Raw genomic sequence first — 23,962 nt, 5'->3', positions numbered from 1 at the left:
AATTTTAATTGTTAGAAGGTAGTGTTTTTTGCAGATTACTTAATGAGACAGTGTTGAGATCTGTTGTATACCTGTCTGACTTGGCTTTTTATGTGAGAGTATTAGATTTTATTTTAAAATACTGTTAAAATAGCTATAGTATGTATTGTTGAATTTTCCATTGTATTTTTTGTTTAAACAGAAAAGAGCCATGTCCTTTTATTGTGTATTTAATTGCCAACCCTACCTCTCTCTTTACTACAGTCTGTTCTTATTTATGTCTCTTCTTCATTGTAATAGCCTACAGAGACCAGTTCATTTCTGGAGATGCTATTTGTCTCTTTGTTTCTTCTAGATTTTCTCTGCTTTTGTTAACTGCTCAACTAGTGTATGAATTCAGGACTAAAACTTGGTGTTCTTACTAAGTACAACTTAGCTGATTGGATTGTCTCCTTTCAGTCTACTCATCTGGCCTAGTTTTGCTATGAGTTTGAGGATTCTATTCTGTGATGAATTCAGATCAATTATAAGCCTAGTTAATCCTGTGTTCTCCTGAACCCTTGGAAAAAGAGTAATTCTGAGGATGGCCCAGAGGTTAATGTCAGTCTCAGGCAAGGAGAATGTAGGCTACTGGATAGATCTTTGGAAACGATCTATAGCAAAGATAAGTTAGTAGTTCAAACTATTGTACCCTGGGCCAAACCAAAACTGGGCCTTGCCCCATTCTCTGAGGACAAGGTGCTAGATAGTACTGCCCTAGCATGTACCTACAAGTATGTGTGTTGACCATAACAAAATACCAGACTGGGCACCTAAACAACAGAAATTTGTTCTAGAAGTCCATGACAAGGTCAGGCAGAGTTTGGTTTTGGGTAAGGGCTCTCTTGCTGGCTTGCAGATAACCACCCTCTCACTTTGTCCTCACATGGCCTTTTCTCTGTGCTCCTTGGATGGGGGTGGGGGGACCTTTCTTCTCATAAGGCCACTAATCCTATCATGAAGGCCCCATAACCTAATCCAACCTTGAGTACCTCCCAAAGGCCTCATCTTCAAATGCTGCCCTATTAGGGAATAAGGGCTTCAATACATGAATTTTGGGGGAACACAGACATTCAGCTCATCACAATATATGTACCTTTTCTTAATGGAATTTTTAGAATAGCAGAGTTACCTTTCCCCCAGAAGTGTGTCAGTTTGCTTGAAGTCTAAGATATTGCGAAATACTAAGTTACAAGATGAAAGACAAATATATTTCACTGAGTGTGGTGGGTTTATATCTATCTATATAAGACATAATTTCTTCCCTTGAGATTTCCTTCTAAATACCCAGAATCCATCTTTTTTTCTTTCTCTAATGCTACTGACATTTTGTTTTTCTTCCAGTAAACTTAACAATTCAAATGGAATGAAACTTGCTTGTGCTTTTATTTTGTAAGATTTTTATGGGACATATTTGTCATGTTTTTAGAGGCAAAAAAAAAAAAAGCTTTAATTTGCTGATACAGACATACATTTTACTTTAACAAGTATTTATTTTGTAATATTGATGACTACCATTGTATAGACATCTGAAGGTTATAAAACAAATGTAATTTTGTTCCTCAGCAACCTATTTGAATCTTGTAACATATTTATGACTCAATAAGATTTAGCTTTTATAAATTCACTGTTGAGATAGTTTCCCCATGCCACAATTTCAAATAAAGGTTAAAACAAGTATTTATTCTAATAGGCTTTTCACAATTTTGTCAGATTATTTAAACTTTCACCAGCCTACCAAATATTGAGTAGCTTCCTACATGTATGACAGTCAAATTAAGTTCTTGAGCAGCAAATGTTAGTAATACGCAGGGGAAAAGTCGTTGCTTTCTAGATTCTAGTCTAGATTAGAACTGAATCTAGATTCTAGATTTCTAGTGTAAATTAAATTCTTTCATACTCCTGGGTAAACCTGTATGGCCAGTTTCTTATCTATTTTACGTGGCTAAACTATGATAACTAAGCTGTGTTTTGAGTTTTTTGTCTCAAAGCTTTAAAATTTACTTCCTGTTTTTATAATGAAACTTTGATTATTGAATCTCCTAAGATATCACTTTTTAAAATTAAAATTAAAAATATATGTGACTGAAGCTATTAATGAGGAAATTTCAGTTAAATTAAGACAATCTATGTAGTGTACCTATTTTAGAAAATCTCCCAATAATTCTAGAAAGATTTATCTTCATTTGAATTTATTTTGAAATTTTCTGTTTGCCATGTAATATCAAATGTGCATTAAATATCTCTGCAACAAGTAGTGGTAGAATTTCATTTTAAAATAATAAAAGTAACCTTAAGATAGAAATATAATTTGTTTTTTCCTCTTAATGCTTAAAATATTCCTCTGAATTTCTGTCTTAGGTACCGTTGTACTAAGCTTTATACCTCTACTATCTGTCTTTGAATGAAATGATAATATTTATATTTTCAAAGTAAATTTCAGAGTTATATTTTGAGGTAAAGAATTTTTTATATCAAAAGATAAATTACTAAAAGAAGCAAAGGAGCTGATGAAATATTTAAATGCATTATTCAGAAAAAACTTCTGTTCCATGTGGTCTAGATGTGCAATTCTAGTGGGTACAGATTATGCCAAGGTGATCTATATTTCTTTACTTCAAAATTATGTACTAAAAATATTCTAAGCTGGGCATGGTGGCTCACACCTATAATCCCAACACTTTGGGAGGCTGAAGCAGGAGGATCCCTTGAACTCAGGAGTTCCCTAGCCTGGGCAACATAGTGAGACCCCATCTCTAAAAAGAAAAAAAAAAAGGTGTGGTGGTGCATGCCTGTGGTCCTAGCTACTTGGGAGGCTGAGGCAGGAGGATTGCTTGAGCCTGGGAGGTCAAGGCTAAGGTGAGCTGTGATCATGCCACTGCGCTCCAGCTGGGTGACAGAGTGAAGAAAGAAATTGGGCTAGAAATTTTCACTGAAACCTGGCACAGGCTTATCCTTTTTTTTTTTTGCTGGCCAGTAGTTGGGGGGGTGGAGAGTGGGGATGGAGTTTCCCTCTTGTTGCCCAGGCTGAAGTGCAATGGTGCGATCTCAGCTCACTGCAACCTCCGCCTCCCAGGTTCAAGCAATTCTCCTGCCTCAGCCTCCCGAGCAGCTGGGATTACAGACATGTGCCACCACGCCTGGCTAATTTTGTATTTTTAGTAGAGACGGGGTTTCTCCATGTTGGTCAGGCTGGTCTCGCACTCCCGACCTCAGGTGATCCGCCCGCCTTGGCCTCCCAAAGTCCAAAGTGCTGGGATTGCAGGTGTGAGCCACCACACCCAGCTCTAGTCTTACCCATTTTTTTTTTTTTTTTTTTTTTTTGAGACGGAGTCTTGCTCTGTCGCCCGGGCTGGAGTGCAGTGGCCGGATCTCAGCTCACTGCAAGCTCCGCCTCCCGGGTTTACGCCATTCTCCTGCCTCAGCCTCCGGAGTAGCTGGGACTACAGGCGCCCACCACCTCACCTGGCTAGTTTTTTGTATTTTTTAGTAGAGACGGGGTTTCACCGTGTTAGCCAGGATGGTCTCGATCTCCTGACCTCGTGATCCGCCCATCTCAGCCTCCCAAAGTGCTGGGATTACAGGCTTGAGCCACCGCGCCCGGCTGTCTTACCCATTTTTTAAGTAGTAGTCAAATTTGTATTGACAAAGGGGTGTGTGTGTGTGAATGAATGAATGACATGAGTGATAGGTGTACTTACTTGTTTTGGTGGCTAGTCTAAAAGTTGTGTATTTTAAGACAAAAATGTATTTGTCACAATATTTATATTGATTATTAAATTTCTTTAAGATTTATTTACTTCTGCTCTGATACCTTAGGGTCTGCTACAGCAATCTATAAATTTTTTGTTGTAATGTCTCTTTAGGATTGCAGTGAGATTTATCCAAGTGAGTGGTCAATTTGTGTGTGTGTGTGTGTGTGTGTGTGTATGTATGTATGTATGTATGTATTTGTACTCCAAATGCTGTAAGGTGTAGGAAGAATCATTCTTTTTTCTTTCTTCCTCTTTTAACTATTGTAAAATATTTTCATTTTATTTGTTTTCTACTAGTAAATTATTCCTTCTTAAATTAAAATTTGCGTGGACTAGAAATAGCTCATTTTATGTTATGTCAGTTTTCAACTACCTTTCAGTATACACATTATAAAAATAGATTTCTTGTAGTACAGAATAAAACCTAGCATCTCATTAGGTATAGATTTTCATGTGGAGGATGGTTTCTTGAAATAGGTTTTTGCCTTATCTCATTCCATCTTTTGGGCATTGAAAAGAGCACTTTGGTCTTTTAACTCTAAATATACTATTCTTCCCATCACTGTAAAAAATTGATGCATGGGTAAAAATATCTTTTTTATATCGCAAATAAATTGAGCTTGTTATAGTCCCCTCTCTTCATTTTCAGGAAGAGGCAGAAATCCAGGCAGAACTTGAACGTTTGGAAAGAGTCAGAAATCTTCACATACGTGAGCTGAAAAGAATAAACAATGAAGATAATTCACAGTAAGTCATTATTTGCATTTCACAGTTTTATATTATTAAAACTCCTCCTCCACTCCCCGCCCCGTAGAGAGCGTAAACACAATATTTCCTTCTTGGGTTGTCTCATCGTACTTAGAAAAGATCCAAAGTCGTTCCCATGGCTTGGAAGGCCCTTTATGATCTGGTCCCTGGCCACCTAACTGTCCTCACTTCTCTTAAAACATGTCAAGGGCATTCCCATCTCAGTGGGCTTCTGTGCTTATTACCATTTCCTCTGCCTGGATGTTCCTCCTCTAAACACCTAATTGGCTTAATTACTTATCTCACTCCAAATGTTCTTTAGAAAGGCCATTCTTAGACCACCCTATTTAAAATTGTAGTCCCTAGCCAGGCCCAGTGGTGCTCACCTGTAGTTCCAGCTACTCAGGAGGCTAAAGTAGGAGGATTGCTTTGGCCAGGAGTTCAAAACCAGCCTTGTCAACATAGTGAGACCCCCATTTCTTTAAAAAAAAAAAAAAAAAAAGTCTCTTCCTCTTCATGTCCTCTTTTAGTATTGTTACCTTGCTTTACATTTTCACAATGTTGATCACTATCTGGAATTATAAATTTATTTTGTAGTTATTATCTCCTCCCTCTAGAATGTAAGCTTCATGAGTGCAAGGACTTGGTTTTGTTCTTGCTGTATCCATAAAGCCTAGACCAGTGCCTGACATATGGCAGGCATTTAATAAATATTTGAATACCAAAGTTAATGTTACAGTAGTGAAGGAGAAATTATTTCAACCAGAAGTATTTCAGTAAGCCACGTATCCCACATTATGCAAGAATTGGGAGAGAAATGGAAAAGTAGAGGTTACAGTCTGTGTTCTTAATCGGTTGTCAGAATGAGTGCCATAGATAGTACATGTTGAAGCAATTGAAAGGAAAGAAAATATCTGTGGGCTTGTGGGAGCTTCATGAAAAAGACAGAAATTGAGCAAGACGTAGAAGTAGAAATTAAGCAAGGTACTACTTGGATTTAGCTGATGTAAAAGAGAGGAAAGGTTTCTGTTTACACTTCATCTTTAAGACTATTCATGTAGTTTAAAGCTTCGTGAGTTAATACAAGTATCAGAATAGGAAGTGGCCAATTTCTGAGTGAAATAAAATCTTGCTTAGAAAGGCCTTCTTGTGATGTCTGTGTATATGTGTAATTCATAAATACACAGATCATTCCATGGTGTGCAGGGAAAGAAATAATATAGTTATGGAATAACCTAAATTATGTCAGATTAAAATTCTAATGAAAGCCAGGTGTGCTGGCTTATGCCTGTAATCCTTGCACTTTGGGAGGCCAGTGCAAGCAAATCACTTGAGCCCAGGAGTCGAGAACGAGCCTGAGCAAGGTGGAAAAACCCTGTCTCTACAGAAAAATACAAAACTTAGCAGGGAATGGTGGCATGCACCTGTTGTCGCAGCTACTTGGCAGACTGAGGTGGGAGGATCATCTGAGCCTGGGATGTTGAGCCTGCCGTGAGCCTAGATTTTACTCCAGCCTGAGTGATAAAGTGAGACTTTGTCTCAAAAAAAAAAAAAAAAAAAAAAAGGTGAGGGGCCAGGTGTGGTGGCTCACGCCTGTAATCCCAGCACTTTGGGAGGCTGAGGTGGGTGGATCACTTGAGGTTAGGAGTTGGAGACCAGCCTGGCCAACATGGTGAAACCCCATCTCTACTAAAAATAAAAAAAAACTAGCCGGGCATTGTGTTGGGCGCCTGTAATCCCAGCTAGTTGGGAGGGCTGAGGCAGGAGAATCACTTGAACCCGGGAGGCGGAGGTTGCGCCACAGCACTCCAGCCTGGGCAACAGAGCAAGACTCTGTCAAAAAAAAAAGTGAGAGTCTGTCTAAAAACGAAAATCTAATAGAGCATATGGTAGAAAACTAATTTAAGACTAACTGTTCTGAAAATTACGTTTCAAATTTTGTGGATCTGACTTACATTGATGAAAATAAAATCAGCTGTTACAGCTTTACAGTGTGACTTGAAACGAAGCAGAAATTTCTTATATCTACAAGTTTCTCAAGAAAAAGCTTAAATTACTTAATCCGTAGTCAATTGATTTTGAAAACAATAATAAAATACAGTATATTTTCTCCGGGTGTGGTGGCTCATGCCTGTAATCGCGGCACTTTGGGAGGCCGAGGCAGGGGTATCACGAGGCCAGGAGTTTGAGACCAACCTGGCCAATATGGTGAAACCCCGTCTTTATTAAAAATACAAAAATTAGCTGGGCATGGTGGCACATGTCTGTAGTCCTAACTAATCGGGAGGCTGAGGCAGAAGAATTGCTTTAACCCGGGAGGCGGAGGCTGCAGTGAGCCGAGATGAGCCAGAGCGAGTCTTTGTCTCAAAACAAACAAAAAAAGCAATGTGTTAGCATTGTAAAGCTAACATTGGTTTGTTTTGTTTTGTTTTGTTTTTTTGAAAGTGTACATTTTGGAACCATAATTTTCTGCTAAGTCCTGCTTTTTATTAGCTGTTAAGCAAGTTACTTAACTTCTCTTTGCAGCAGTACCTTCATTTATAAAATAGACATAGTTATAGGACCTACCTGATAGGGTGAGTTGAAAAGTGAATGAGTTAATACAGGTAAGAGCGTAAAACACACAAGTTGAACATCCCAATTTTGGAAATCTGAAATGTAAACTGCTCTGAAATCTGAAAATTTTTGAGCACTGACATGACATTCAAAGGTCATACACAAAGGAAATGCTCATTGGAGCATTTCAGATTTTGGATTTTCAGATTAAGGATGCTCAGTTGGCAGTATCCTAAAATTAAAAAAAAAAAAAAATCCAAAATCAGAAACATTTCTGGTTCCAGGTATTTCAATAAGGGATACTCAGCCTATATATGGCAAGTACAATAAATACTAAATAGTAATAGTAGTAGTATTACCTATGAGTGATTTTTTTTTAATTTTAAAAAATATTTTTAAAAATTGGTGGTTAATTTATTTTACAAAAGTCCAAAGACAGTAAAATTTAATGATGAAGGCCAGTTTATAATTGTGTTTAATCATATGTCCATACTGTAAAATATTAATTATAACTCCCAATATAAAAGTCTATTTTTTCCAGAGAAATGATTCATGCTGAGTACATAGAGGATTTTATGAAGCTCTTGGCAATGCACTAATTGTTAGGTCTTTGTGAGAGTGCTATAACTGGTCATTGATCCTGAATATTGAGCTATAAAAGTTAAGTTTTGTGAGCACCAAAGCTTTAAAATGGGTGGTAGTTGTGCAGGTAGACTGGTAGAGAATGAAAAGAAATATTGAATGAAATTTGAAATTAGCAGTGGAGTAACTGAGAAATAAATAGCTAGGAGTAGAATAAGAGAGTAGAACTTCAATGTAGAAGGAATTTGTGTGTGTGTGTTTTAATATGTCTGTTTTTTCCCCCACCCATAAGGTTCAAAGATCACCCAACATTAAATGAAAGATATTTATTACTTCATCTACTTGGTAGAGGTGGCTTTAGTGAAGTATATAAGGTAATGTAAATTTTATTCTGTTTTTTTACACTAATGTAGCAAGGATATAGGAGTATGTAGTTAAGAAGTACTTATGTTGGCTGGGCATGGTGGCTCACACATGTAACCACAGGGCTTTGGGAGATGGGAGGGTACCTGAGGCTAGGAGTTTGAGACCAACCTGGGCAACATAGTGAGACCTCGTCTCTACTAAAAAAAAAAAAAAATCAGCCAGGTGTGGTGGCGTACACATGTAGCCCCAGCTACTCAGGAGGCTGAGGTGGGAGTATCTCAGAGTCCAGGAATTCATGGCCACAATAAGCTATGATTGCACCACTGCACTCTAGTCTGGGTGACACAGCAAGACCCTGTCTCAAAAAAAAAAAAAAAAAGAAGTACTTTTGTTTATCGATTATATGTCCTCATTACAAAAAAGGGTTTGTTGTGGCTTCTGTTGTCTTCTTTCCAGAATCCAAAGACTGTTTGCCACCTGCACAGTCCCTGTGATATTTGTTACCTAGTCACCATTAACCAGTCCAATACAAAGAGTAGCAGCTATTTAAATCAAGATAGGCAGGTAGCCATTTAATACAGTACACTTATAGAAAGATTGTACCCCTTAATTTAAAAATGTCTGAAGTATTAACATGTCCTGAATTTATCCAAATTTCTACCTATGTTAAGTTCGTTTCTCAAATGCATAAGTATAAATGTGGGCATTTTTATTCCCCATGTTCACTATTTTATACCTTTCTTTCTTTTTTTTTTGTACTTTACGTTGTATCTTTTAGTGTAACCTTTAAATATTGGATTCCTGAGGTCCCTTTTATCATTCTGTATTCTCTCTTAAGAAGATTTTTATCCTCTCTCATTCACTGGGTTGTCTATTTGGTGTCACCCCCAGGTGATACACAGCTCACACTTTCTTTCTGAGCTCAGTACCTCAAAGTGTGTTTGTATACATGACTGACTTACCTCATGTGGGTGCTGCGTAGGTACTGGAAACTCACATTTGAAATAGAAGTTATCTTCCTCTCCTCTAAAATGCCTTTTAACACTGCTCCTGACTTCCCTGACTTCAGTATATAGCATTGCTATTCATCTGCCTGGTCCCTCAAGTGAAAAAAACACAAAAACCGTCATATCCTCTACTTTTGCCTTTGTTCCCTTGCCCTCACATATTGTAAGTCCCTAGTTCCTGCTATTGTTAATGTCATTAAGTTCTCGTAAATTCAGCCATGACCCTTCCCTTCTGTCTCTTAGCTCAAGGCTTCTTCCGGAACCTCATAGCTGGTTGTCTTCTTTTGGGCGTTGCTTTTCTCAAGTCATTTTGTACACTGCAAATAGAGTAAACTTTTTATAAAAGGCAACCTGATCATCTGTCCTACTTAAAAGCCCCAGTAGCTTCCCATTTGCTCTTAGAATGAAGGGTATATGCTCATCTTTAGTTCCTCTAAACAGCTTCCCGGACCCTCTTCATCTTCTCACATAGATTTGGTGTATTTGATAGTATTACAGATTCCTTGTAATACTTTGTGCTTCATTACATATTGGCATAGTTGGTTAAAAGCTTTGGTTCTGAAGCCAGGCAGCTAAGTTTAAATCCTGACTGCTATTGACTAATTTTATTAATTTGGGCTTATTATTTAAATCTCTGTCTCATGTCTCCTTCTGGGAATAGTAACAATACCTACATTATAGGGTTGTTGCAGTGATTAACTGAGTTGTCACATGTAAATCACTTAGAACATCGGTGCTAAGATAAGCTGATAAGATTATTAGAAATCTTGCCTGTTGGCCATGGCTCATACCTGTAATCTTAGCACTTTGTGGGGCCAAGGCAGGCAGATTGCCTGAACTTAGGAATTTGAGACCAGTTTGGGCAACATGGCGAACCCCTGTTTCTACTAAAAACACAAAAAAAAGTAGCTCGGCATGATGGCACATGCCTGTAGTCCCAGCTACTTGGAGGCTGAGGCATGATAATTGCTTGAGCCTTGGAGGTGGGAGGTTGCAATGAGCCAAGATTGTGCTACTGCACCCTACCCTGGGGGACAGAGGGAGACACTTTCTCTCAAAAAAAAAAAAGGAATCCTGACTGTTGCATGGGTCAAAGACTATGCCCTTCTTGCTTCTGGTTCTGAGTTGGAAAAATTATGGGATTTAGATTAAGAGAACTTCAGTTCTGGTATCAGTTCAACCATGCACTATTTTTTGTTATTTTGTTAACTTAAATAAACATTACATGTCAGGGTCCTCACCTTCCTCATTCATCAAAAGTGATCTTTGAGCTCTCTTCCAATTCCTGTTTCTCTGATTCTAATAATAGTTTATCCTTAAGAACTTAATGGGTGAAGTAGGCTTAACATAAGGTAGAAAAGATTATCATGATAGTTCAGCTGGGATGTAAAAGTCACTAAAAGTGCAGTTAGCATTAGCGTGGCCTAAAAGTTGTTGAGCTTATGAACTTACCATGAGCCTTCATAACAGCCCTCTACCACTGCCTGGTTGTATTTTACATAACTATTTTAGCCTCATAGGTAGGACTTTTGTAGAAGAGGTTTACATAGAGATTAGAAAGTGCAGATTGGGGCCCAGTGACTTGAACTTTCTATACTGACCTAAATACTAGTGACATCATTCTCTAAGCCCTTTAAAGCCCTTTCATGATTGCCAGGTCTGTTGGAAAACAACCAGACAAAAAGCAGATTGTAAGTCAAGAAGTAAAGAGTTGTATTTTATACCAAGGTGGGAGATGTTGAGTCAGTTGCTGAGTGATTGCCATGTTAATCTTGTAGAAAGGTATACTTCTACTCACCTGAAGTCTTGGGAGGATGATGTGTTATATATAATTTATTATAATCAGTATACTCTGATAATAACTTTTTATTGGTTATATACTTAGTTTTTTCTTCAATTATCCTTTATTATGATTGCCTTTGAATTTAATTCTTTATAGATTTGTTCTGCCTTGTCCCTTACATAAACTTATTTTATTTTTATTCTTTTTAGTTTCTTTACACTTAACCCTTGATAATAATATGTAATTAGCTAATGTTTCTTGGCTGTACCATGTATTATTCTAAACACCTCATATGTTTTACCCCATTTAATCCTCTCAATAACCCTAACTTTTGGGGCTCAGAGAGGGTATTAGCACAGAGTCACTCAGCTAATAAGCTAATCTGATTGCAAAGAGAATATTCTTAACAACTGTATGCTATATTATATCTCATCTCATACTTTTATAGTTTTGTACCAAAGTAGTCACTTTACTATTTATCCCCTCTTGCTTATGTTTAGGTTAAATTGATGGGAAGGAATGGGGACCTTCTTTCTAATAAATACGTAAACTTTTAAATGAAAGGGGCACCTTTCTGTATAAATCACAATAGAACCAAAATTATTAAATGTCTCTTTAATAGTATTCATTTTTTTAAACAAAAAATAAATCATATAAAGCTGTTAAAACACTGATCATTCTGTGTTTTTAATTTAAGAAGTAGGCTGGTGATTTGAACAAATGAAGTATAAATTCTTTTTGAGACAACCAGGGAAAATTGAGGACAGGTTAGGTATTAGACGAGATTAAGGAATTATTACTGATGTAGTTAGGTGTGATAATGATATGTGGTTATTTTTATTTAAATACTGATGTGTTTACTAGGGGGAAATAATGTATTTGTTTTAATAATACTCTGGTTGAAGGGGTGGGATGCAAGGGTAGTAGGGAATAGATGAAACAAGAATGGCAAAATACTGATAATTTTTGAAACCAGATGGTGGGGCATAAGGGCACATTATAGTAGTCTACTTTTGTATATGTTTGAACAGTTTTATAATAACTGTAGAATTTTTTTTCAACAGTTGGAAAAATAACTGTTAGGAACTTTTTAATTTTTCTAAAAAGTGAAAAAGAAGTAGGGCATTGCTAGGAAAAGATAGATTTAAAAGGTTTTATCTGACCTAAAAAAAAGTGGTACAGTCTGTTTTCCTGGCTGCTTACTACCAGTATAGAGGAATAAATCCATATTAAAAACCAATAATAGCTTTATTGTTTTATTTTCAGTATATTGGCATTTATAAAATTTAATGTGAAAATTCACATTAAGGTTTTCTCTGATTTATTACCATAGAATTTCTGTCTTCTGATAATAAAAGTGTCATTGAACTATATATAGTCTTAGCAGAGAAGATAATTAATAATTGTAGGGTTTGTCCTAATTCCATATTATTGCAAAAATTATCACCAAAATAAAAAACATCTCTTCAGGTATTCAATTGGTCTTTCATCTTAATTGTGTTTGACTTGAAATCCTAGGCTTTTGACCTATATGAACAAAGATATGCTGCTGTGAAGATACATCAGCTTAATAAAAGCTGGAGAGATGAGAAGAAAGAAAACTACCACAAGTAAATACTAATACTTTATGGTTTTTTTCATTGAATATTTTTTGAATGGTCATGGAGAATTAATACACTGTCTTCCCGTAGACATGCCTGCAGAGAGTATAGAATACACAAAGAACTGGATCACCCCAGAATAGTTAAACTCTATGATTATTTCTCCTTGGATACAGATACGTAAGTGAATATTAAGGTTTAATTTTTAAGGAAGGATATGCTTGCTCTGTCTTTCCCCATCCTGTGTTGATGATGTAAATACTCTCCATTTCCCCATTGTGATTCTGATTTCTTGGATAATACTTATGTCAATTTTTTTTTTCTCTTCTCTGTTGTAGGTTTTGTACAGTGTTAGAATACTGTGAAGGCAATGACTTGGATTTCTATCTGAAGCAACACAAGTTAATGTCAGAGAAAGAAGCTAGGTCTATTGTAATGCAGATTGTAAATGCACTAAGATATCTCAATGAGATCAAACCCCCTATTATACATTATGATCTTAAGCCAGGTAATTATGAAATTTGTCTAATTTTTTTAAAAACTTGAGTATAGTTTTTAAAAGTCATTAAGTTATCTGAAAACAAGATTTTTGGTTCCGCTTTTAAGACATCAGTAGAATACTAGTAAAATTTAAAGTTATTAAAGTTATGTTTTTCATATATGTGTCATTAAAAGAATCTTATATTTTATTCTTAGGAAACATCCTACTGGTAGATGGAACAGCGTGTGGTGAAATCAAAATCACTGATTTTGGTCTGTCCAAGATTATGGATGATGATAGCTATGGTGTAGATGGAATGGATCTGACTTCTCAGGGGGCAGGCACTTACTGGTAAGTATATTACTAAAAACATCAGAATGTCTAGATTAGTGCCCAGTGCTTTTATGATAAAATTTAGTTTTTTTTTATTTCCATGTGGCCATTAAGATTACTGTGGTAAAAGGTACTGATATTAAATTCTCAGTTGAGAGGGAGACTTCTGTGGTCATTCCTCTTCTCATCTGTTCTTACTGAAAATAACAGCATACTGGAGAGAGAATGACTTGGCATTAACAAGTGACTTCAGTACCTGCCAGTCAGAAACTCCTAACAGGAAGAATTCATTCATGGGTTTTCTTCTACAATGTTAGGGTGATGTTTATCATAAATATGAATACTTATGTTAATATAATATTTCAACTATTGGAAGCAAAAACTGCAAGCATCAAGCCCTCTCTGTGGAGGTTATATGGTTGCAGGGGTTTTCGTTTTATTTTGAGACAGGGTCTTGCCCTGTCACCCAGGCTGGAGTGCAGTGGTATAATCTTAGTTCACTGGAGCCTCAAACTCCTAGGCTCAAGCAATCCGCCCACTTACTCTTGAGTAACTGAGACCACAGGTATGCACCACTATGCCCAGCTAATTTAAATTTTTTATAGAGACAAGGTCTTAATTTGTTGCCCAGGCTGGTCTTGAACTCCTAGTATCAAGTGATCTGCCTCTCCCAAAGTGCTTAGAGGCATGAGCCACTGCACCTGCCTGGTGTTTTTTGTGGAAGATGGATGTTTTGTTGGTTGTGAATGGGAGATAAATTTGGCATATTCTTTGGACTTGACTTTCAGAAATCCCTTTTAAAGACTTGATATGTATAGATTTAACTTTAGATATAATCACAGATTCATAGATACAAATCTAAGTGACTGTCATCCCCCTCAGTATACCTACGTGTTCACAAAAACTACTTCAGCGTGAATTTTCAAACTTGTTAAATTCACCAGAGTGGAGAACATAAACTATAAAATTTCAAAACAAACTTAATTCTCAGAGAAAATTAGCATAAAGAGTGACATTTTAATGGGAAGAAAGATAACTGCGTTCAAGTTCATTGAAACAGGATTGTGACTACAAACATAAATGTGACCTCAGGTTTTCCAGAACAGTGTTCACACAGCCTGAGCACATCATAACCAGTTACACACGATGCCACTGGTCTGTACTTTTAATGAACAGGGATTAGTCATATTCGTGTATTCTTTTAAAGCCACTTTAAAATTTTAAATTTGGCTTGTGGCATTTCCTAGGAACATGGATAAGATAAGAATGTCATGAATTTTTTATTCATATTTTAAGAAAACTATTCAAACTGCTAACCCCCGAAAGTCAATATTCTCAAAGTCTTTGATTTTTTTAGCAACAAGGCTCTTTTTTTTATTAACAACAAAATCTTACTCTAATAAACAAAACCAAAAAAAAACAAAGCATCCTGGTAGATTCTTAGATTCCATGGAAGATAGCTTGAAAACCATGTTCTAAGTAATAAATTATTCTTCCTCTACCGGACATTGTCAATATTTGTTTCTCTCTCACTCTGGCTTCACTAGTATAGGAAAGGACAAGGAAATTTCCCTTTTACAGATGGTCAAGGGACAAAGATCTTATGTTTCAGGGGCTGTACTGAAAGGAGATACAATGATGGCATTGTTATATAAGAACATGGAATGTATTTCTCAGGGAAATCTGTGGTCCAAAAATTGGTTTATGTCTACAGTAATATTAGTTGTTTAGCTTTGTACAGCTGACCTTGAATAAAATGGATTTGAAATGCATGGGTCCACTTTTATGTGGCTTTTTTTTCCCATAAATTTGCAACAATTTGAAAAATCTCACTGACGAACCATGTAGCGTAGAAATATTGAAAAAATTGGCTGGAGGTGGTGGCTCCCGCCTGTAATCCCAGCACTCTGGGAGGCTGAGGCGGGCGGATCACTTGAGGTCAGGAGTTTGAGACCAGCCTGGCCAACATGGTGAAACCTCGTCTCTACTAAAAATACTAAAAGTACAAAAGTTAGCTGGCCGTGGTGGCGCATGCCTGGAATCCCAGCTACTCAGGAGGCTGAGGCAGGAGAATTGCTCAAACCCAGGAGGCGGAGGTTGCAGTGAGCTGAGACCACGCCACTGCACTCCTGCCTGGGCGACAGAGCAAGACTCTGTCTCAAAAAAAAAGAAAGTAAAAGAAAAAAAATACTGAAAAAATTAAGAAAAAGATATGTCATGAAGGATTTAAATTAATGTAGACACGCGTCTGTTTTATCATTTACTGCCGTAAAATGTACACAAGTCTATTATAAGAAGTTAAAATTTATCAAAACATGTATACAAACACAGACTCTACCTGGTGCTATTTGCAGTTGAGAGAAATGTAAACAAACGTAAAGATGCTGTATTAAATCATAATTTCATAAAATTAACTGTACCACATACTGTGTACTGTAATAATTTTGTAGCTATGTCTTGTTACTATTGTAAGGAGCTCAACTGTTTTGAGTATCTGTTTAAAACACTGTGATGCTAATCTCCTCCATGTGAGCAATTAATCTCTCCAGTAAAAGGCCTATCGCAGTAAAAAGTAATCTCTCGTGATTCTCAAATGTTTTGCATCATGTTTAGTGCAATATTGTCAACCTTGAATAACACCTGTAATGCTGGAAGTGCCCTTAAGGAGCAAAGAAAAATCATGGCATTACAAGAAAAAGTTGAATTGCTTGATATGTACCATAGATTGAGGTATATAGTTTGGATTGAGGAATAGTTGCCCACCATTCCAAGATAAATGAATTCAACAAAAAGATCATTGTTTAAAAAAAAGAAATTTGTAAAGCTGTCGCTGCAGCTATGTCAACAGGCACAGAAACCTTGTACTTTTTGCAAAATACCGTGTTGTCTCTAATTGAAAATGCAAGCCATGCACGGTGGCTCATGCCTGTAATCCCAGAACTTTTGGGAGGCTGAGGCAGACAGATCACTTGAGCCTGAGAGATGAAGATCAGCCTGAGCAACATGGCGAAAGCCTATCTCTACATAAACATACAAAAATTAGCCAAATGTGGTGGCACATGCCTGTAGCCCCAGCTACACAGGAGGCTGAGACAGGAGGATCATTGATTGAGCCTGGGATGCGGAGATTGCAGTAAGCCCAGATTGCACCACAGCACTCAGCCTGGGTAACAGAGTGAGAACCTGTCTCAAAAGAAAAGGACAAAGAAAATGCAGCTTTTTGGATGCATGATACCCATAGACTGTAATGTGATTTTAGAAAAAGCAAAGAGATTATATGACAATTTTAAAGCAAAAGGAAGGTGAAGGATCTAAAGCTGGAGAATTTCATGCCAGTAAAGGATGGTTTAATAATTTTAGAAAGAGGTTTGACTTTAAAAATGTCAAGATAACAGGAGAAACAGCTCCCGCCACCCAAGAGTTCCCACATGCTATTAAGAAAACAATTGAGGCCGGGCGCAGTGGCTCAACGCCTGTAATCCTAGCACTTTGTGAGGCCGAGGCAGGTGGATCACGAGGTCAAGAGATCGAGAGCATCCTGGCCAATGGTGAAACCCCATCTCTACTAAAAATACAAAAATTAGCTGGGCGTGGTGGCGCATGCCTGTAGTCTCAGCTACTAGGGAGGCGAGGCAGGAGAATTGCTTGAACACAGGAGTCAGAGGCTGCAGTGAGCCGAGATTGCACCACTGCACTCCAGCCTGGGCAACAGAGCAAGACTCGGTCTCATTCATGAGTGAATGAATGAAAAAGAAAAAATAATTGAGGAGAAATGATAGCTTCCTGAACAGATAATTTAATGCAGACAGAAGTGCCCTATTCTAGAAAATAAAAATGTCAGAGGACATTTATATTTGTAAGGAAGAGAAGTGAGTACCAGGATTTGATGCAGGAAGGGACAGGCTGACTCTGCTGTTTTATGCAAATGCAGTTGGGTTTATGATCAGGACTACCCTTATCTATAAAGCTGCTAACTCTGGAGCCTCAAACAGAAAAGATAAATACCAGCTGCCAGCCTTTTGCCTATACAACAAGGAGGCCTGGACAGTGAGAACCCTTTTTTTTGGATTGGTTCCATCAGTGCTTTGTCCCTGAAGTCAGGAAGTACCTTGCCAATAAGGGACCACCTTTTAAAGTTCTTTTGATACTGGACAATGCCCCTGGCCACCTAGTAGCCCATGAGTTTAACACTGAAGATATTGAAGCCATCTACTTGTCTGCAAACAAAACAATATCTCTAATTCAGCCTCTAGATCAAGTGGTCTTAAGGACCTTTAAGGCTCATTACACATGATACTCTATGGAAAGGATTGTCAGTGCTGTTAAAGAGGACCCCAGTAGAGAGAACATCATGAAAGTCTGCAAGGATTACACCACTGAAGATGTCATCATTGTTTTAGAAAAAGCCATGAAAGCCATCAAGCCTGAAAGAGTACATTCCTGCAAGAGAAAACCACGTCCAGATGTTGCGTGTGACTTCACAGGATGACAATCAAGGAAATTATGAAAGAGACTGTGGATATGGCAAAGAAGGTGGGGTGAAGGGTTTCAAGATATGGATCTTGGAGAAACTCAAGAACTAATGGACACCCCTCCAGAGGAATTAAGGTGACTTGATGGAGATGAGTGCTTCCAAACTGGTACCAGATGATGAGAAAGAAGTAGTAGAAGAGACACTGCCAGAAAACAAGTTGACATTAGACAGCCTAGCAGAAGGGTTTCTATTAGTCAAGACATAGCTTTTGACTTTATGACATGGACCCTTCTATAATACAGGCACTGAAACTAAAGCAAATGGTGGAAGAAGGATTGATATTATATGAAAAAGCAAAACAAATTATGATGTATGTCTGTAAAGTTGCACTAAGTGTGTCTGTCTCCCCTTCCATCTCTTCCCCCTCTGCCACCCCGAGACAGCAAAACTAACCCCTCCTCAGTCTACTCAACCTAAAGATGACAAGGATGAAAACTTCTGTCATAATCTACTTTCACTTCATGAGTAGTGATTTTCTCTTATGATTTTTCTTAATAGCAATTTTTTTCCTCTAGCTTATTATAAGAATTTAGTATATAATACTTACAGCATAGAAAATATGTGTTAATTAACTGCTCATGTTATCAGTAAGTCAACTTCCAGTCAACAGTGGGCTATTAGTAGTTAATGTTTTGTTTTTTTTTTGACAGAGTCTTGCTCTGTCACCCAGGCTGGAGTGCAGTGGCACAGTCTCAGCTCACTGCAACCTCTGCCTTCCAGGTTCAAGCAATTCTCCTGCCTCACCCTCCTGAGTAGCTGGGATTACAGGCACCCGCCACCATGCCTGGCTAATTTTTTTGTATTTTTTGTAGAGACAGGGTTTCATCATGTTGGCCAGGCTAGTCTTGAACTGCTGACCTCGTGATCCACCCGCCTCGGCCTCCCAAAGTGCTGAGATTACAGGCGTGAGCCACCACGCCCAGCCTAGTAGTTAACTTTTTAACTTTTTAGGGAGAGTCGAAAGTTAGACATGTGGCCAGGCACGGTGGCTCACTCACGTGAGCCTCTGATCCCAGCAGGAAGACCACTTGAGCCCAGAAGTTGAAGACCAACCTGGGCAACATAGCAAGACCTTGTCTGTATATATTTTTTTTAAAAATTAGCCGGGCATGGTGCTGTGTGCCTGTGGTCCAGCTAATTGGGAGGCTAAAGTGGGAGAATCGCTTGAGCCTGGGAGATCGAGGCTGCAGTGAGCTGTGATCGCACCACTGCACTCCAGCCTGGGCAACACAGTGAGACACGGTCTCAAAAAAATAAATAAATAAAAATCATAACTGCATGGGTCAGTGCCTCCAACCCCTATATTGTTCAGGGGTCAACTGTATTTGATATATTTGGATAGCACTGTACATACTCATGTATTTTAGAATACACATATAATACTGCTCTTATAAATTACCTTTCATCCTCACAAGCTTAAAATATTTAGTTTTGTCTCTCTGGTCTCAAATTCACTAAATCCTGGTGGACATCTTTTCCCAAGTTACTTTGACATCAATTTCTGTGGTTGCTCTCCTTGCATACATACACCTCGTGCCTGGAGAGAGTATAGCTTAATGTTTACAAGCCATTCCTGTTTCAGTTACACACATAGACACCTGCATAAAATACACTTTTATTGATAAAATAAATCCAGCTTTTTACTACATTACAAGTGAGTTATCGGTTATCTTTGGTGGTTTTACTTCAAGGAAGTTTCATGTGTTTTTTAAGAGATCTGTCAACATCCTGCTGAAATCTTACCGATTTTAGCATAGTGAATACAAAACTGCATTTTTTTAAAAAGAGTAAATTCCCATTTAGCAGCATTATTCCTTTTGAGAATTTTAAGTTTATCTAAATTTTTTGAGTTGTGAGATGCTTGCATCCCTGATGGATCTTTTACTTACAACTGGAGCTGACAAATTGATTTTTACCCTTCATCTGTTAAAAATTATGAACTGGCTTAGTGCGGTGGCTCATGCCTGTAGTCCTAGCACTTTGCGAGGCCAAGGCTAGGATCACGTAAGGCCAGTAGTTGAAGACCAGCTTGGTCAACAGTGCAAGATTATCACCACAAAGAAGAAAATATTAGCTGGGTGTGCTGGTGCACATCTGTAGTCCAATCATTCCGGAGGCTAAGGTGAGAGGATCACATGAGCCCAGGAGTGTGAGGCTGCAGTGAGCTATGAGCGTACCACTGTACTCCAGCCTGAGTGACAGAGTGGGACCCTGTATCAAAAAAAATTATGAACTTATAAATAGGACTTAGATAGTTTTAAAATAGTAATTTTGAATATCCATTGTGTTTCAGACACTGCTAGTGCTTGAAACTGCGCAGTGAATAAGAGTTCCTGGAGCTGCTCACAGTCTGGTGTGATTGTAGTTGAATGCCGTAATAGAGGGATTGCACCATTCTGCAGTAACACAGAGAAAAGCAGAGCCACCTGGGGAGAAGCAAAAACGGCTTATGGGGATTGGGTGGGTCTTGAAGAAGAAAAGATGCTAAGTAATTGGAGTGATTAGGGAAGGCAGCAGTGATTGTCATATTCAAGAGCTCAGGGGATAAAGGGGAGCCGAGTGAGGACGCCAGTGAATTGGTTTTGATTAGCCAATTTGGTGGGTTAGGGTGGGGGAAAATAGTGTGTGCAGATTTTGAAAATGTATGTTGTTGCCAGATTAGCATGGGTCTTGTGTTACAAACAAGAGATACAAGGTCTTGTTGGCAGTAAGTGCTGTCGAGGTTGTTTGAACAAAAGAACCACATGATCTGGTGTATATTTTAGGGAGAGAAGTGCCTACAGTTTGAACAGTAGTTAGAGGATGGGAGAAGATTTCTTCTATTATTAGATACGCCAAATTAGACCATTGTAATCTCTCTTAAGTTTTTGTTTCTGTAGGTAGGTAGGTAGGTAGGCAGGCAGATTAGATAGATAGATAGATAGATAGATAGATAGATAGATAGATAGATAGATAGATAGATAGATAGGATAGATAGAGGTGAACTTTATCACAATGTTGTATGTGTTGGCTCTAGAGTTAAATGATAAAAGAATGTAAATGCTCCAGAAGTTCAGTTGATAATTTTCACTGATGGGAGTCCTAGAGTTTATGTATGGATAAAATTAGTGTTCTAAGATTTTACACTTAGAAGATTTTAAGTTACAGATTGTCAATAGTAACCTTTCCTTTTTTCTCTCCCACAAAACTTATAGGTATTTACCTCCTGAGTGTTTTGTAGTTGGAAAAGAGCCACCAAAGATTTCCAACAAGGTTGATGTATGGTCAGTTGGAGTCATCTTCTTTCAGTGTCTTTATGGTAGAAAGGTAAATTCAATTCTGCTAGCCTTCAGCTATACATTGATAAATTAAGTTGAATTTTTCCTTCTTAAAAGCAAAATTTCACTAACTCAAAGTCAATTTAGATCCTTCTAAAGAAAGCCAGGCTTCTCCTCTATTTCTTCCTAAAATTTCCATGGATCAGAATTATTTTAATGTCACACCAGTTTACTTGACCTGCTTTTTGCTTTCTTTCTTTCTTTCTTTCCCTTTTTTTAAGAAAAGAAGTAACTATCTGTTAACATGCTAATATTTGTCTACTATTGGGAATACTGGAGTCAATACTTTTCATTATCCACCAGTCACTTGACCTCCTCTTACACCCCCCACCCCACCCACACACACAGTTTGGCCTGGGTGGTCTGTTTCCCCCTGTTGCTTGTCAGGGGGATACCATCAAAGTTAGTCTTAATTATTTCCCAACTTATTTTTATATTGAAGTTGGAAGTGCAGGTTACCATAGATATTATCTAGCCCACATCCCACCCCATCCCTTCATCAATAGGGAAAGAGAGATTAAGGGATTTGTGTGGGATCTCTTCACTCCACATCCAGAGCTCCTTCATTTAAATTCGCCTGTGATACACAAAGTATTTGATCTTTGGAAATTGTCATAGGTATTTTCATTACTACTTCGTCTCTTCTCTAATTGAACTTCATTGTTTAAACATTCAGAATAAAGTTTTACATTTCTTTTTATGTTTTCATCTTATATTGCAACAGCATTATTTTCTTCTTCTTACAGTGTTTAATCTATGTTGAAGATTGATTAGATAGGCTTTCTTGGCCTGTATCAGTTATACCTTGTTTGTATGAGAGTTCATCTCTGGTTTCAAATAACTGAGGAAGATTTTAGAACACAAAATATTTGGATTTTGGATTTTGGGAATTCGCTTAGACAGAAGTGGTATCTGTGTTTAAATATTTTGTGAGAAAAATATCTCAACGTTTAATTTTTTTTTTAAAGCCATTTGGTCACAATCAATCTCAACAAGACATTCTTCAAGAAAATACAATATTAAAAGCCACAGAAGTCCAGTTCCCTGTAAAACCTGTTGTAAGCAGTGAAGCCAAGGTATTAAATTTTTGCAAATGAGTTTTGTGAAGTAACTTTTCTTTCATCAGTTTTGCTGACAACAAGGTAAGTACTTTCCAAAAATAAGTAAAGTCACAAGACTCGCTGCTGCAGGGGATCTGTCCAGCAGGAGCTGGTGATTTCCTTTCAGAAAAGGAGTTGCATCAGCCTCTGGTTGCTGCCGTTTTTATCTTTTAAGCAGCCAAATATGGTCCCTGATTGTTTATGTTCATCAGCTGCTACTTTGAAAATTAGGGAAAAGGCCGGGCGCGGTGGCTCAAGCCTGTAATCCCAGCACTTTGGGAGGCCGAGACGGGCGGATCACGAGGTCAAGAGATCGAGACCATCCTGGCTAACGCGGTGAAACCCCATCTCTACTAAAAAAAAAAAAAAAAAATACAAAAAACTAGCCGGGCGAGGTGGCGGGCGCCTGTAGTCCCAGCTACTCAGGAGGCTGAGGCAGGAGAATGGCGTAAACCCGGGAGGCGGAGCTTGCAGTGAGCTGAGATCCGGCCACTGCACTCCAGCCCAGGCGACAGAGCGAGACTCCGTCTCAAAAAAAAAAAAAGAAAATTAGGGAAAAATCACAAGATCTGGGCTCATCATTACCTTTTATATTTATCTGCTTATGTTAATACTGAGATATTATAAGTATATAAGAAATATTAAAAGTAATAATAGGGCCAGGCATGGTAGCTCACACCCGTAATCTCAGCACTTTGAGAAGCCAAGGTGGGCAGATCATCTGCGGTCAGGAGTTTGAGACCAGCCTGACCAACATGGTGAAACCCCATCTCTACTAAAAATACAAAAATTAGCTGGGCATGGCGGCACATGCCTGTAATCCCAGCTACTGGGGAGGCTGAGGCAGGAGAATCACTTGAATCTGGGAGGTGGAGGTTACAGTGAGCTGAGATCATGCCATTGCACTCCAGCCTGGGTGACAGAGCGAGACTCCGTCTCAAAAAAGAAAGAAAGAAAAAAAAAGTAATAAATACCATTTATTTTAGTGCTTTTATATACATTGTCTTGTAACAGCCTTATGAGGTGTAGGTACTTTTGTTATTCCCATTTTATAAAAGAGGAGAACAGCCATACCATGGCAAAAGGACCTTGTTCAGGATCATACCAGCTAGTAGGCAGCAGAGCTGCGGTTCACAAGTATCTACTCCTCCAGACTCCAAAGTCCACAGCCTTGACCTCTATGCTGCTCTGTAGTAGCTCTTGAGAGCTAATCCAGTATAATCCATATGTCTGTATAATAAAATTACAGGAAATAGCTATTTCTAATTAATAGCAAAACTTTTTTGGTGTTCAGTATCTTCCTGCCTTCATCCTATTGGCCTTTTGTGTTCGTGTTTTTATTACTCCTCTGTTGCATTTATCACAAAGCTCTTTTCTCTATGACTTGCTGTTGTAGGCTTCTCTTTTCTAAACCTGGTCAAATTCATAAGACAAACCCAAGAAGCTCCTATTTTTTTCTTGTGTGAATAGTGCAGACCATAAGAATAATTCATAAACAAGCACTATATAGTTTCTATATTCTCTTATTCTTACATAGTGCAGATACATACTGTGAGATGTTTGGGGTCGTAGTAACCTACCTAATTGAAAATATGGGCCGGGCGCGGTGGCTCAAGCCTGTAATCCCAGCACTCTGGGAGGCCGAGGTGGACGGATCACGAGGTCAGGAGATCGAGACCGTCCTGGCTAACACAGTGAAACCCTGTCTCTACTAAAAATGCCAAAAATTAGCCGGGTGTGGCGGCGGGCGCCTGTAGTCCCAGCTACTTGGGAGGCTGAGGC

At 38.2% G+C, this 23,962-nt stretch overlaps 1 protein-coding gene across 3 annotated transcripts in view; it reads left to right on the top strand.

Moving 5' to 3' along the window:
• Positions 1-23,962, top strand: part of TLK1 (tousled-like kinase 1) — a 160,380-nt gene that overhangs the window by 132,179 nt on the left and 4,239 nt on the right. For all 3 annotated transcript variants that reach the window (XM_011945926.1, XM_011945924.1, XM_011945927.1), the window contains 8 exons: positions 4,423-4,520; positions 7,951-8,032; positions 12,333-12,424; positions 12,506-12,595; positions 12,754-12,923; positions 13,112-13,247; positions 20,958-21,069; positions 22,049-22,156. In XM_011945926.1, coding sequence (XP_011801316.1) covers positions 4,423-4,520; positions 7,951-8,032; positions 12,333-12,424; positions 12,506-12,595; positions 12,754-12,923; positions 13,112-13,247; positions 20,958-21,069; positions 22,049-22,156 — 888 coding nt within the window. The remainder of the gene's footprint in view (positions 1-4,422; positions 4,521-7,950; positions 8,033-12,332; positions 12,425-12,505; positions 12,596-12,753; positions 12,924-13,111; positions 13,248-20,957; positions 21,070-22,048; positions 22,157-23,962) is intronic.

Source organism: Colobus angolensis, unplaced genomic scaffold, assembly GCF_000951035.1.
Source record: "Colobus angolensis palliatus isolate OR3802 unplaced genomic scaffold, Cang.pa_1.0 Scaffold247, whole genome shotgun sequence".
Taxonomy (NCBI): domain Eukaryota; kingdom Metazoa; phylum Chordata; class Mammalia; order Primates; family Cercopithecidae; genus Colobus; species Colobus angolensis.
Note: the sequence above shows the minus strand (reverse complement) of the source record. Positions and strands in the feature narration are given on the sequence as shown.